At 45.1% G+C, this 15,311-nt stretch overlaps 1 protein-coding gene across 1 annotated transcript in view; it reads left to right on the forward strand.

Annotated features, from left to right (window-relative positions):
* The window catches only part of LOC124719626 (mucin-19-like), a 367,770-nt gene that overhangs the window by 279,793 nt on the left and 72,666 nt on the right, over positions 1 to 15,311 (forward strand). The window contains exon 20 of the mRNA XM_047244842.1: positions 922 to 1,092. Coding sequence (XP_047100798.1) covers positions 922 to 1,092 — 171 coding nt within the window. The remainder of the gene's footprint in view (positions 1 to 921; positions 1,093 to 15,311) is intronic.

A 15,311-nucleotide genomic window follows, 5' to 3' on the forward strand; every position in this document is an offset into this window, starting at 1 on the left:
ACACAATGCGGAAAACGGTTGTTTTTGACACATTTAGAGTTTGTGCTATGAAGTGAAGGCTCAGCCATCTGTCAGAGTTCAAACAGTCGTGCACACGCGTCACATTTTCGTCGACTCGTGCGGTTGTTGGCCGTCCACTGCGAGGTTCGTCGGTGATATTCTCTCGGTCCTCCACGAATGGCTTGTGCCATCGGAAAACTTGTGATTCAGACAGGCAATCATTCCCCAAGGCATGCTGAAGTAATGGAAACGTTTCGGTGGCAGATTTCCCAAGTTTAACATAAAATTTGATAGCGTACCGTTGCTCTACAGAATGATCTATTGTGCCGTGTCACATAAACTCAAAATGGGGTTGACAGAAACGCACATCCTGACTCTCCGGCAGCTCGCAGCTGAATGAGACAAAGAGCGTTTTGAAGCTAACAACCCTCTCCACTTAGCCCAGCCAGTTACAACATGCTGTGGTGTACCGTACCATCAGAAAAAAATTGTTTGCATTACTTATGGAATGCACTCTGTAATCTGCCAAGAACTTTCATATCGACACACACTACGCTGCGGAGTGAAAATTTCAGTCTGGAACATTAATGTAGTTTTTAATTATGAAATAAGTTTCATTTCTTTATTTAATATGCTCATATTAACAGTCATTTAGAAAATGTGTTTCTATATGCGACCTGTGTATCAGAATGTGCATCAGTTCGGGCACTGATGATAACGTCATTATGTTGTCACCTGGTCTGCTACATTAACAAGGTGCAAGTCCTATAAGTATGAAGGAAACTGAAGAAAGGCCATCTGTAAACACTCCTTATTAGACTAAAAAGCCCAGAACAGATATGAGTCCCTTTAAGCTGGCACCACATAAGTAAAACATCACCTGTTGGGAAGAGTCGCACAGTGCAGTCGGTGTGCTCCCAGGAGCGGGGGCGGCGCGTACGTGTCCGTCCTGCCGCGGCCGCAGCCGGTGTACGCCAGCCCGCAGACGCAGCTGCCGCCCCAGCAGCACCGCCGCTCACGCAGCATGTCGCCGTCGCCGTACCACGGGCCCGTCTCTCCTGGCAGCGCCTACCCTCTGTACGCTTCCAACAGGTACGTTGTTTTTATCTGACACAGAAACAAATGCAATACATTGTACCGGGTGATCAAAAAGTCAGTATAATTTGAAAACTTAATACACCATGGATTAATGTAGATAGAGACGTAAAAAATTGACACACATGCTTGGAATGACATGAGGTATTATTAGAACAAAAAAAAAAAAAAAAAAAAAAAAACAAAGCTCACAAAATGTCCGACAGATCGCACTGGACAGCAAAACGTCAGTGACTGCACGTGACAATTGTGTATAAAAGGAGCTGTAATGAGAGAGAGAATCAGATGCGCCAGCAGTCGCAGCATGTTGAAGTTACTTGAAAAGGCGCTTTTAGCGAAGCTGTTTTATCAGAATGGGGAATGTTCTAGTTCAGCGTTACGATCCTATCACCATAGGAAGGGGATTCGAATGGGCAAATGTCCGTTGACAAATGCAGCTGTGGTCAGAAGTTCAAAGCCACGGGTTGTTTAGACGATAGACCCCGTAGTGGCCGACCGAGCACAAGGCGTAATGCTGCTGAGACAGTTCAGGAAGAAATGGAGACTGTAGCGAGTTCGTCTATGCACGGGGAAGTCAGCGCTCGTGCAGTCGCACGTCGCACCGGCATTCCGTACACTACTGTTTCGTTGGCACTGAGGCGTACCCTCCGATGCTATCCGTACAAAATCCGTCAGCATCGTGAACTGTTACCTGGCGATTTAGTGAAGCAGATGGCATTTGCGGTGTAGGCATTTCAAAAGTTGGCGGAAGATGACGATTGGTTGAGTAATGTGTTGTGGACCGATGAAGCTCATTTCACGCTCCGAGGGTCTGTCAATGCCCACAACTGCAGAATTTGGGCTACCGAAAATCCTAGAACTGTCGTGGAAACTCCATTGCACAACGAGAAAGTCATGGTACGGGTTGGATTTACCACATCTACCGTTATCGGACCTTTTTTCTTCGAGGAAATGCGTGATTCTGGTTTTGTAACTGCTACCGTGATGGGTGAGAGGTACGCTGATATGTAACAGAATTGCATCATCCCCAGGCTGGCTGATAAACACCTTCTGGAACCTACAATGTTTATACAGGATGGCGCTCCACCCCATATTGCTAGACGCGTGAGAGATCTCTTGCGTGCGTCGTTTGGTGACGATCGTGTGCTCAGCCGCCACTTTCGTCACGCTTGGCCTCCCAGGTCCCCAGACCTCAGTCCGTGAGATTATTGGCTTTGGGGTTACCTGAAGTCGCAAGTTTATCGTGATCGACCGACATCTCTAGGGATGCTGAAAGACAACATCCGACGCCAATGCCTCACCATAACTCCGGACATGCTTTACAGTGCTGTTCACAGCATTAACTACAGCTATTGTTGAGGAATGATGGTGGACATATTGAGCATTTCCTGTAAAGAACATCATCTTTACTTTGTCTTACTTTGTTATGCTAATTATTGCTATTCTGATCAGATGAAGGAAGCACCATCTGTCGGACATTTTTTGAACTTTTGTATTTTTTTGATTCTAATAAAACCCCATGTCATTCCAAGAATGTGTGTCAATTTGTACCTCTCTATCTACATTATTCCGTGATTTATTCAGTTTTCAAATTTATACTGGCTTTTTGATCACCTGGTACATACCACGAAGGCAAATGCAAGAAAGAATCATCAAACTATACTACTGTTGACCAAAATCTTGCAGCTTCTGCTTGCTACTCTGAGCACAATTAGAGATATTTTTTTGTGCAAGATGCAGGGCCTAGTTGCCAATCTAGTAGGCGTTCCATTCCGTGGGCTTCTCTGTGGCCACAGTCAGTGGTATTAACCCACTACTCCTGTCTTCCAAGTCTTCCAACTCACAAGAGAAACAATATCCTTGATTTTCCACTGTTAAACTCAGGAATGAAGGCGGTCTTGTGATTTCCACATGATCCTATTCCATGCATGACCAGGAGAGGTGTTTCCTGAAGGGACAGGCCGGGTGGAATTATTCTCAAGTAGAAGAATCCACGATTGTTTTCTCTCTGTAGCTGCCGCTGTATGCAATACTGAAGTGCTCTTGAGAAAACTGCTTCTGGACCAGAACCTTGGGGCTGCTGGAATGTACTTACGTAATGGACGGTTTCCGTGATGAGCCAAATTAGTTCTCTCCACATCGGCATCTACATCACGACAAATGTCTGGTGGTTGCCTGTCACCTGGCAAAGTTTTAGTCTCAAACAACTTGTAATAACCCTACATGTTTGGTTTAGAGAATTGTCTACTATGTTTGCGTGGGTAGATTTGTATAAGATTGGGCATGCATACCCTGCACCACTGTAACATGTTAGTGTCACCGTTCCCAGGGTTTCTCGTCAAGAGCAACCTGTGGCACCAGTGATCTTGCAAAGTTTATCATTTCCACCTCCATTCTTGTATTTTCGCATGCTTCTTGTACATCAAGGCTGCAACCTACAGTGACTCCCATACAGGGTGAAAAGTATTTAAACCGACAAACTCTGGGAGGTTGTAGGGGACATCAAAACAAATATTTTTCCCTGATGTCATTTTTTCCTATGAGGAGTATTTAAACTGGTAGAGGAAGATTTCTCAGGTGGCAAATTAATTAAACCAACAAACACTTTTCCATTTTTTATGACCAAGAGACAACACATTAACACAAGCCAATTTCAATTACTGTAGATTTTCAAAAATGCCTCCATTGACACGTAAACAAAGGTTACTCCGTTGAATCATGTTCTGTCTAACCCCAGGCGTATCCTGAATCGTTCCTGCTGCTGCTACTATCTGGGCAACCAGATCCTCTTCTGATGCAACAGGGGCTGCGTAAAGAAGGTTGCGCATCTCTCCCCACACGAAAAAGTCCAGAGGGGACATATCTGGGGATCTAGCAGGCCACGGTACAGGACCACCTCTGCCAATCCACGTTTCCGGGAACCGTCGCTCCAGCAATCGACGCACACGACGGCTGAAATGTGCCGGCGCCCCGTCATGTTGGAACCACGTGCGTTGTCTTGGAGGGAGCAGGACGTCTTCCAGCCATTCTGGCAATGCTCTGGCGAGAAAATTGTAATAGTGGCTGCCATTTAATGGCCTAGGTAGCAGATACGGCCCAATTAAACAGTCCCCAACAACACCGACCCACACATTAACAAAGAACCGCACTTGATGAGCGCTAGTAACTGTGTCATGTGGGTTATCCTCACTCCAAACATGCGAATTATGCATGTTGAAGACTCCATCGCGCCTGAACGTTGCTTCATCGGTAAACAACACAGAGGATGGAAATGTAGGATGCATTTCACACTGTTCCAGGTACCACCGTGAAAACTATGCTCTGGGTGGATAATCAATTGGTTCCTGGTTGTGGACATGCTGTAAATGAAATGGACAGAACAATTGCTCTCGAAGGACTGTTCTTACATTCGTCTGATTCGTCCCCATGTTAACGTGCAATTGCACGAGTGCTGACTGAAGGATCCCACTCCACATGCTGCAAGACTGCTTCCTTAAATTGCAGCGTTCTAACCTGTGTGACGGCGTCCCTGTCCAGGTAATCTGCTAAATGACCCAGTCTCATGCAGATGTTGGTACACAACAGCAAAGGTCGTATGATGCGGGATACGGCGATGTCCCCTAGAACCTCCCAGAGTTTGTTGGTTTAAATACCTTTCACCCTGTATATTTTGGGTGGGGGCATATTTACTACACTTATTTCTTGCCATATAATGATGTTTCCATCGTGCCTGACTGTGCTTCAGATGATATGCATACAGTTGAGTTTCAGCTGGATTTGATTGAACTTGACTGTTAGAGTAATAAACGCTTGACTCTCTAAGTATTTCTGCCATTGAGAGAGTTGAGTGTTCATTACTGTAACAAGTTTGATCAAACCCTGCTAAAACCCAGCTGTTTGGTATCATCTGATGCACAATCACGCAGGTTGCAAATTTAACTTCATTGTGCACGGGATACAATTTGGAAAGGTACATAGCAAAAAGAGGGGCCAAACTGTGAAAGTATTCACATAAACAACAGGGAACACCTGCAGTATAGGGGAAAAAACTGAGTCCAAGAAATTGTTTTGGATGGACAAACTGAAGAAGCAGAGTAGAAGTGGTATATGTTGAATAGTGAAATGAAATGACTTTTCGAGCAGCCTTGATATCTGATATCTACATAAATCATACTTACCAACCTGCCAACTACCAGCAGTACCTCCATGTCAACAGCTGCCACCTGTTCCATACCATGAAGTCCTTTCTCAAAATATACCGAGAGTCTCACTGAGGCCTTTACAGACCAAATTATCCTCCCAATATTGTACAAAGACAAATCTCCCGTGCATTATCTTTGTAGTCACCCACCCACCACCTGCCAAAGCTCCACAGTCCGGCCACATAGGAGCATTCCCTTTATTGTTCAGTACCACCCAGGACTGGAGCAACTGAATTACGTTCTCCATGAGGGTCTCGACCAACTCTCATCGCGCCCCAAAATAAGAATTGTTCTGCCACTATTCTGCCATGCATCCTCCCGCCTCCACCACCTTCTGTTTGGTCACTAACATCACCTAGCCCATCAAACGCAGGGCTACCTGTGAAACCAGTCATGAGATCTACAAGCTAAGCTGCAACCACTGTGTTGCATTCTACATATGCATGACATCCAACATGCTGTCTATCCGCATGAATGGCCACTGAAAAACTGTCGGCAAGAAACAACTGGACCACGCTGTTGCCGAGCACGCCATTCGACATGACATTCTTCATTTCGATGACTGTTTCACAGCCTGTGCCATCTGGATCCTTCCCACCAACACCAGCTTTTTCTGAATTTTGCAGGTGGAAACTCTCCCTGCACTATGAGGTGTGACAATGAAGTAATGAGACTGATGTGAAAAAAAAATGTAGTTACCGTTTTAGTCAAGTTTAGTGTTGTCTCCTCCAAAGTAGTTCCCTTCTGATTGCACACACTTTTTCCAGTGCTTCTGCCATTGATGGTAACATTTCTGGAACTCATCTTCTGTAATATCCTCCAAGACCCTTGTCACAGCTGTTTTGACATCTTGTGTTGTTTGAAAATGGTGTCCCTTGACATCAGTTTTGACTCTTGCAAATAGAAAAACTCACACGGAGTGATATCTGGCAAATAAGGTGGCTGTGGTAGTACTGAAATTTGTTTTTAGGTTAAAAATTGCTGTACTGACAGAGCAGTATGGGATGGCGCATTATCCTGATGCAGAATCCAATTGTCAGTTCAGTTATCTTCTGCAATCCTTTTCGTGGATAATCTTTGATCAGATTGTACGATTTTGTGCACCCTGGCCAAGTTGACATTCATCTGTGAGGTTGATGGTCGTCCACTGCGGTGTGAATCTTCAGGTTTTGGCGGCGCTAAGACTGTTCCATTAAATTTCGGGTGTGCAGCCGCAAGAAATCTCCTTCTTCTAATATTTCGGCCGTATAACGTTCAGCCATCTTCAGAGTGAGCCTCAAGACTGCCGCTCCAGTGCTCGCTTCGTCCCTTTATACTGTTGTACCGCGCGACTGCACATGCGGCCACAGATGCAAATGTGCCAGAGACAGTGGTCGGCGGCAAAGACGTGCAGAATCCGCGAGTTGTATCTATGACTCCGCAGTCGATCTGTGTTGGCATATTGATGTATCATTGTGAGCTGCACTGTGACAATGTCTTTGTGAGTTTATTACAGCAAGTGTCGGATTCCATGATTTATCAAGATTGAAACCACTATCTCTATTTATCACTCTGATTGAAACCAAGTGGTCCGGTGCCCCCTACACTTTATGGATTACCAAAGGTCCACAAGAAAGATGTTCCTCTACGCCCCATCGTGAGTAACATAGGCTCTCCGACCTATTATTTCTGACGAAAGCAGTCTGCAAGACGAACTTTCCCACTTATGAAGAGTGTTTGAAGACAATGGGAACTCTCCACAGCAAATACCGAGGGCAATAAAAATGAAACCGAAAGAGGCCACAAAGAAAGCAGAAGATGAAGAAACCTTTAAATCGATGGCCTTCCTGCCATATATGGGTAGCCTCTCACCAAAAATAGGACGGATTCTCAGCAGACACAAAGGAAAAGTGATTTTTCGTCCTCCACAGACAGCTGCACTCGTGGGCTCCGTCAAAGATGATTTGCTGCTCCGAAAATCTGGAGTTTACAACATTCCATGTGAATGTTTACAAAATTCCATGTGAAGAAAGATGTACAGAACACCGGAGGTACACACGGCTTTTACAACCTAACAAGTCGGCAGTGGCAGAGCACTGTATTGATAATGGTCACAGTATGCTGTATGACAACGTTGAAATTTTGGCAACTACATCATCCTTTTGGGACTCGATAGTGAAGGAGGCAATTGAAATTCACTTGACGATGAATTTAAATAGAGATAGTGGTTTCAATCTTAATAAATCATGGAATCTGGCACTTACTGTAATAAACTCGCAAAGATGTCGTCACAGTGCAGCTCACAATGATACATCGATATGCCAACACAGATCGACTGCGAAGTCATAGATACAACTCACGGATTATGCACGTCTCTGGCGCATTTGCATCTGTGGCCACATGCGCAGTTGTGCGATACATGAGTATAAAGGGACGAAGCGAGCACTGGAGCGGCAGTCTTGAGGCTCACTCTGAAGATGGCCGAAGGTTATACGGCCAAAATATTAGAAGAAGAAGGAGATTTATTGTGGCTGCACACCCGAAACTTAAGGGAACAGTCCACTGCGGTCTTCATATTCAACATTCGTTCTGCCTTCACTAAACATTTTATGCCAACGAAAAAATTGAGCTCTTGACATAACCTCCTCTCCAAAAGCCTTCTGAAGCTTGCTGCAAGTTGTCCTCACATTTTCACCCAATTTAACCCAAAAATAAATAGAATACTGTTGCGCAATATTATGCAGTTCTATTTCCGTGACGAGAGACACAAACATGTGTTAACTTATTACAGCACAACTCACGACTGAGCAGTGGCATCGATGTGCTGCTTGGACTAGAAGCAGCTTGTAGACTAAGATCAAAGATATTGCACCTACGCAAGCCTGCAGGGTTGCCACATCTTGCAAAGAAAATCAGTCTCATTACTTTATTGTCACACCTCGTATATCCTCTGTTCCCATAACCCTTCTGGCCTCGACCTTCGTTAGTTATTGTCCTCATCCATCTAGCCCCTTCCCTGTTCCCATTCCAGCACTACGCAGCTGTCTATTCCACCCACACAGTTTTTACTTCTCTCCTTTTCCGCAACTGTCCCCCCCCCCCCCCCCCCCCCCAAAAAAAAAAAAAAAAAAAAAATCGCTACCCTGCCCACCATCTAAGCTACCGACTGCACCTCGGTGCCCTAGCCTCTCTCCGCATTGACCCTACACACTCTCTAGCACATTACCGCCCCCCCACACCTACGCTGCTCTCCCTCCCCTGGCCTCATACCTACCCCCACCCAGTTTTGTGTGTGTGTGTGTGTGTGTGTGTGTGTGTGTGTGTGTGTGTGTGTGCGCGCGCAAGCTCACGCGCTCGCGCGCGTGTGTGCACTTGCAAGTGTTTTGACAAAGGCCTTGTTGGCTGCAAGCTTATTTTGTGACACTCTTTGTATTGTGCCTATCTGCAACTCAGCATCTCTGCTATATGGTGAATAGCAATCATCCTTTTTGTTACATCCCACCCTAGTTTTTCCTTAGTTTAAATAAATCATAGGATGGTTGAAAGGCACATAAACAAAATTTAGTTTTCAGACAAATTCTTTTTGAAGCAAGATTACACACACACACACACACACTTACACTCTCTGTCTCTCTCTCTCTCTCTCTCTCTCTCTCTTGTGCAGTTACACTGTACCAGCAGATTACACAATACCACAACTCAGCATTGTGCACTCAGCTGGCACACTGTAACTGTAAAAGTGTGTGTGTTACAGTTATTCCATGTACATCTACATCTACATGGTTACTCTGCAATTCACATTTAAGTGCATGGCAGAGGGTTCATCGAACCACAATCATACTATCTCCCTACGATTCCACTCCCAAACAGTGCGCGGGAAAAACGAACACCTAAACCTTTCTGTTCGAGCTCTGATTTCTCTTATTTTATTTTGATGATCATTTCTACCTATGTAGGTTGGGCTCAACAAAATACTTTCGCATTCGGAAGAGAAAGTTGGTGACTGAAATTTCGTAAATAGATCTCACGGTGATGAAAAACGTCTTTGCTTTAATGACTTCCATCCCAACTTGCGTATCATATCTGCCACACTCTCTCCCCTATTACGTGATAATGCAAAAGAGCTGCCCTTTTTTGCACCCTTTCGATGTCCTCCGTCAATCCCACCTTGTAAGGATCCCACACCGCGCAGCAATATTCTAACAGAGTTTAGTGTAAGCTGTCTCTTTAGGGACTTATTGCATCTTCCAAGTGTCCTGCAAATGAAACACAACCTTTGGCTCGCCTTCCCCACAATATTATCTATGAGATAGACAGGAAGTGCAAAATGGCTAACCAGGGATGGCTAGAGGACAAGTGTAAGGATGTAGAGGCTTATCTCACTAGGGGTAAGATAGACACTGCCTACAGGAAAATTAAAGAGACCTTTGGAGAAAAGAGAACCACTTGCATGAATATCAAAAGCTCAGATGGAAACCCAGTTCTAAGCAAAGAAGGGAAAGCAGAAAGGTGGGAGGAGTATATAGAGCGTCTATACAAGGGTGATGTACTTGGGGACAATATTATGGAAATGGAAGAGAATGTAGATGAAGATGAAATGGGAGATACAATACTGCGTGAAGAGTTTGACAGAGCACTCAAAGAACTGAGTCAAAACAAGGAGTAAACAACATTCCATTAGAACTACTGACAGCCTTGGGAGAGCCAGCCCTGACAAAACTCTACCATCTGGTGAGCAAGATGTATGAGACAGGCGAAATACCCTCAGACTTCAAGAAGAATATAATAATTCCAATCCCAAAGAAAGAAGGTGCTGACAGATCTGAAAATTACTGAACTATCATTTTAATAAGTAACGGCGACAAAATACTAACGCCAATTCTTTACAGACGAATGGAAAAACTGGTAGAAGCCGACCTTGGGGAAGATCAGTTTGGATTTCGCAGAAATGTTGGAACACGTGAGGCAGTACTGACCTTATGACTTACCTTAGAAGATAGATTAAGGAAAGGCAACCCTACGTTTCTAGCATTTGTAGACTTAGAGAAAGCCTTTGACAATGTTGACTGGAATACTCTCTTTCAAATTCTAAAGGTGGCAGGGGTAAAATACAGGGAGCGAAAGGCTATTTACAATTTGTACAGAAACCAGATGGCAATTATAAGAGTCGAGGGACATGAAAGGGAAGCAGTGGTTGGGAAGGGAGTGAGACAGGGTTGTAGCTTATCGCCGATGTTATTCAATCTGTATATTGAGCAAGCAGTAAAGGAAACAAAAGAAAAATTCTTAGTAGGTATTAAAATCCATGGAGAAGAAATAAAAACTTTGAGGTTCGCCGATGACATTGTAATTCTGTCAGAGGCAGCAAAGGACCTGGAAGAGCAGCTGAACGGAATGGACAGTGACTTGAAAGGAGGATATAAGATGAACATCAACAAAAGCAAAACGAGGATAATGGAATGTAGTCGAATTAAGTCAGGTGATGCTGAGGGAATTAGATTAGGAAATGAGACACTTAAAGTAGTAAAGTAGTTTTGCCATTTAGGGAGTAAAATAACTGATGATGGTCGAAGTAGAGAGGATATAAAATGTAGACTGGCAATGGCAAGGAAAGCGTTTCTGAAGAAGAGAAATTTGTTAACATCGAGTGTTGATTTAAGTGTCAGGAAGTCGTTTCTGAAAGTATTTGTATGGAGTGTAGCCATGTGTGAAAGTGAAACGTTGATGATAAATACACTCCTGGAAATGGAAAAAAGAACACATTGACACCGGTGTGTCAGACCCACCATACTTGCTCCGGACACTGCGAGAGGGCTGTACAAGCAATGATCACACGCACGGCACAGCGGACACACCAGGAACCGCGGTGTTGGCTGTCAAATGGCGCTAGCTGCGCAGCATTTGTGCACCGCCGCCGTCAGTGTCAGCCAGTTTGCCGTGGCATACGGAGCTCCATCGCAGTCTTTAACACTGGTAGCATGCCGCGACAGCGTGGACGTGAACCGTATGTGCAGTTGACGGACTTTGAGCGAGGGCGTATAGTGGGCATGCGGGAGGCCGGGTGGACGTACCGCCGAATTGCTCAACACGTGGGGCGTGAGGTATCCACAGTACATCGATGTTGTCGCCAGTGGTCGGCGGAAGGTGCACGTGCCCGTCGACCTGGGACCGGACCGCAGCGGCGCGCAGATGCACGCCAAGACCGTAGGATCCTACGCAGTGCCGTAGGGGACCGCACCGCCACTTCCCAGCAAATTAGGGACACTGTTGCTCCTGGGGTATCGGCGAGGACCATTCGCAACCGTCTCCATGAAGCTGGGCTTCGGTCCTGCACACCGTTAGGCCGTCTTCCGCTCACGCCCCAACATCGTGCAGCCCGCCTCCAGTGGTGTCGGTTCAGGCATGAATGGAGGGACGAATGGAGACGTGTCGTCTTCAGCGATGAGAGTCGCTTCTGCCTTGGTGCCAATGATGGTCGTATGCGTGTTTGGCGCCGTGCAGGTGAGCGCCACAATCAGGACTCCATACGACCGAGGCACACAGGGCCAACACCCGGCATCATGGTGTGGGGAGCGATCTCCTACACTGGCCGTACACCACTGGTGATCGTCGAGGGGACACTGAATAGTGCACGGTACATCCAAACCGTCATCGAACCCATCGTTCTACCATTCCTAGACCGGCAAGGGAACTTGCTGTTCCAACAGGACAATGCACGTCCGCATGTATCCCGTGCCACCCAACGTGCTCTAGAAGGTGTAAGTCAACTACCCTGGCCAGCAAGATCTCCGGATCTGTCCCCCATTGAGCATGTTTGGGACTGGATGAAGCGTCGTCTCACGCGGGCTGCACGTCCAGCACGAACGCTGGTCCAACTGAGGCGCCAGGCGGAAATGGCATGGCAAGCCGTTCCACAGGACTACATCCAGCATCTCTACGATCGTCTCCATGGGAGAATAGCAGCCTGCATTGCTGCGAAACGTGGATATACACTGTACTAGTGCCGACATTGTGCATGCTCTGTTGCCTGTGTCTATGTGCCTGTGGTTCTGTCAGTGTGATCATGTGATGTATCTGACCCCAGGAATTTGTCAATAAAGTTTCCCCTTCCTGGGACAATGAATTCACGGTGTTCTTATTTCAATTTCCAGGAGTGTAGTTTGGACAAGAAGAGAATAGAAGCTTTCGAAATGTGGTGGTACAGAAGAATGCTGAAGATTAGATGGGTAGATCACATAACTAATGAGGAGGTATTGAATAGGATTGGGAGTTTGTGGCACAACTTGACTAGAAGAATGGGTCGGTTGGTAGGGCATATTCTGAGGCATTAAGGGATCACCAATTTAGTATTTGAGGGCAGCGTGGAGGGTAAAAATGGTAGAGGGTGACCAAGAGATGAATACACTAAGCAGATTCATAAGGATGTAGGTTGCAGTAGGCGCTGGGAGATGAAGAAGCTTGCACAGGATAGAGTAGCGTGGGAAGCTGCATCAAACCAGTCTCAGGACTGAAGACCACAATAACAACATCGCACCTCTGGGGACCTCTCCTTGTGAGGGGTAGTGGGTCTGGTCACAGGAACTGAGAACGGCCGGGACGGTCGTGTGCTGATCCCACACCCCTCCATACTGCATCTAGTGATGCCGCTGCCAGCGGAAGACACAGTGCTCAGGTGGCTGTGATGGACGCATTGGGGATGGAGTTTACTTTACGCGTAAATAAATGATACCACACGGTACGTGAAGTGTCCTGTGCTGCACGTTGTAAGTTGCCATGCCTATGTTGGATGTACGTGTTAACTCATGTACATAATGAATTTTGCACAGGAGACGAGGTATTGTGTGTTGAGATGTATCATATTACAGAAATAGAAGTGATGTAAATGGAAGGAGAAGAGAGTTACAGTTGATTGTTATTGATGGAATTCGTGCCAACTATTACAGAGATTTTCAGTCTCGATAAATGTTATAATAGGAAACTAAACTCCCCCTGAACAGGCCGTGAAGGCCCAATTGTACCGGACACACTCACGCAAACACAACTCACACACATGACCACAGTATCTGGCCGTGGTCTCGGCTGCCAGAGACTGAGGTCGTGTGTGTGAGTTGTGTTTGTGTGTGTGTATGTGTGTGTAAGCTGTCAATTTTTGACAAAGGCCTTATTTGCCAAAGGCTGATATTCTGAGGAACTACATTTTTCTGACAGTAATTTAAGAAGAATGTTACAAACATTACATTTGAATCCTTATAAGCCTACACTGTTACATACCCTAAATGAGGATGACATTGACTGAGGATCAGCAGTGAAAATGATCCTAACTCCTACGAAACAATCCTGAGGTCTGATGAAACAAATTTTAAGTTAAATGATAGAGACAACAAATACAATTACGTGTGTTTGTCTTCTGAAAATATGTGATTTGTTATTGAGGAGGAGTTTAATGTTCCTGGAGTTACGGTCTGGGTTCCGATATGCAGGAAAGCAATGCTAGGAGCTTTTTTTATTACACGGAACCATGACTGCGGGAAACTATCTTGAAATGTTAAGAGAAGTTATCACTGAGTTATGACAGAACACCTGGATTTGAAGCTGAATGAAACAACCTCATCTAGTATTAAGTTGGTGCTCTACCATACTATAGATCATATGTATGTGTATCTTTGGATGGCAGTTTTCAAAAGTGGATAGGAAAGTGGGGTCACAGGGTCTTAGGCCATGCGATATTGATGTGTGTGTGTGTGGGGGGGGGGGGGGGGACAGGGGGGGGGGGCAGGGGGGGGGGGAAGCACTGAAAGACAATGTTTTCACTACAGAACTATTAAACCTACAGCGTATAAGGAATATTATTGAACAAGAATTTGAAAAAATTTCAGGCAATAACAGGAAGTTACGTGATGTGATATGTAAATTTGTCTTTTTGAACGATGTATTAAATGTCTAGGAAAGGAGGGCACTTTCAACAATTTCAGTTGGGCAGATTACTTTGCATAAAGCATCAAAGCTACAAAACACTGTTCTACATTTTCTGTTAACTGTTTTTTGCTGCACCCTGTTGTTTGTTGTTGTGGTCTTCAGTTCTGAGACTGGTTTGATGCAGCTCTCCATGCTACTCTATCCTGTGCAAGCTTCTTCACCTCCCAGTACCTTCAGCAACCTACATCCTTCTGAATCTGCTTAGTGTATTCATCTCTTGGTCTCCCTCTATGATTTTTACCCTCCACGCTGCCCTCCAATATTTAACTGGTGATCCCTTGATGCCTCAGAACATGTCCTACCAACAGATCCCTTCTTCTAGTCAAGTTGTGCCAAAAATTTCTCTTCTCCCCTATTCTGTTCAATACCTCCTAATTAGTTATGTGATTTACCCATCTGACCTTCAGCATTCTTCCGTAGCACCACATTTCAAAAGCTTCTATTCTCTTCTTGTCCAAACTATTTATCGTCCATGTTTCCCTTTAAACATGGCTACACTCCATACAAATACTTTCAGAAACGACTTCCTGACACTTAAATCTATACTTGAGGTTAACAAATTTCTCTTCTTCAGAAACACTTTCCTTGCCATTGCCAGTCTACCTGCACTCTGTATGTTGTGGAATTATACAGTGGACTGATGTTAGTGATATAGACCTACAGTTGTGTGCATCACATCAATAGCACTTCTCAAAAATTGGAATTACCTATGCTCAACAGTGTCAATTCCATTTTGGACGATGCCACTGAATCAAGTGGGCAGCTGGTTGATGGTCACACCCGCATAAAAATGGTGTGGACGTGGTGTGATCAAAAAGTAACAGAATTTTTTTTTTTAAAAGAATGTTTATTTATTCATCAACATCAATTTTGTCCCCTTCAGATATAACACAATTGTGCCAGCTCTTTTTCCCATCTTGGAAAGTCTGGAACTCAATTCTCATTATGCTCCTTCAATGATTCCGTTTTTATGTTACCGGTGGTGGCAAAACGATATCCTTTTGTGGTTCTCTTCAGCCTCTGGAATAGAAAGAAGTTGCAGGGGGCTATGTCCAGTGT

Source organism: Schistocerca piceifrons, chromosome 11, assembly GCF_021461385.2.
Source record: "Schistocerca piceifrons isolate TAMUIC-IGC-003096 chromosome 11, iqSchPice1.1, whole genome shotgun sequence".
Taxonomy (NCBI): Eukaryota; Metazoa; Arthropoda; class Insecta; order Orthoptera; family Acrididae; genus Schistocerca; species Schistocerca piceifrons.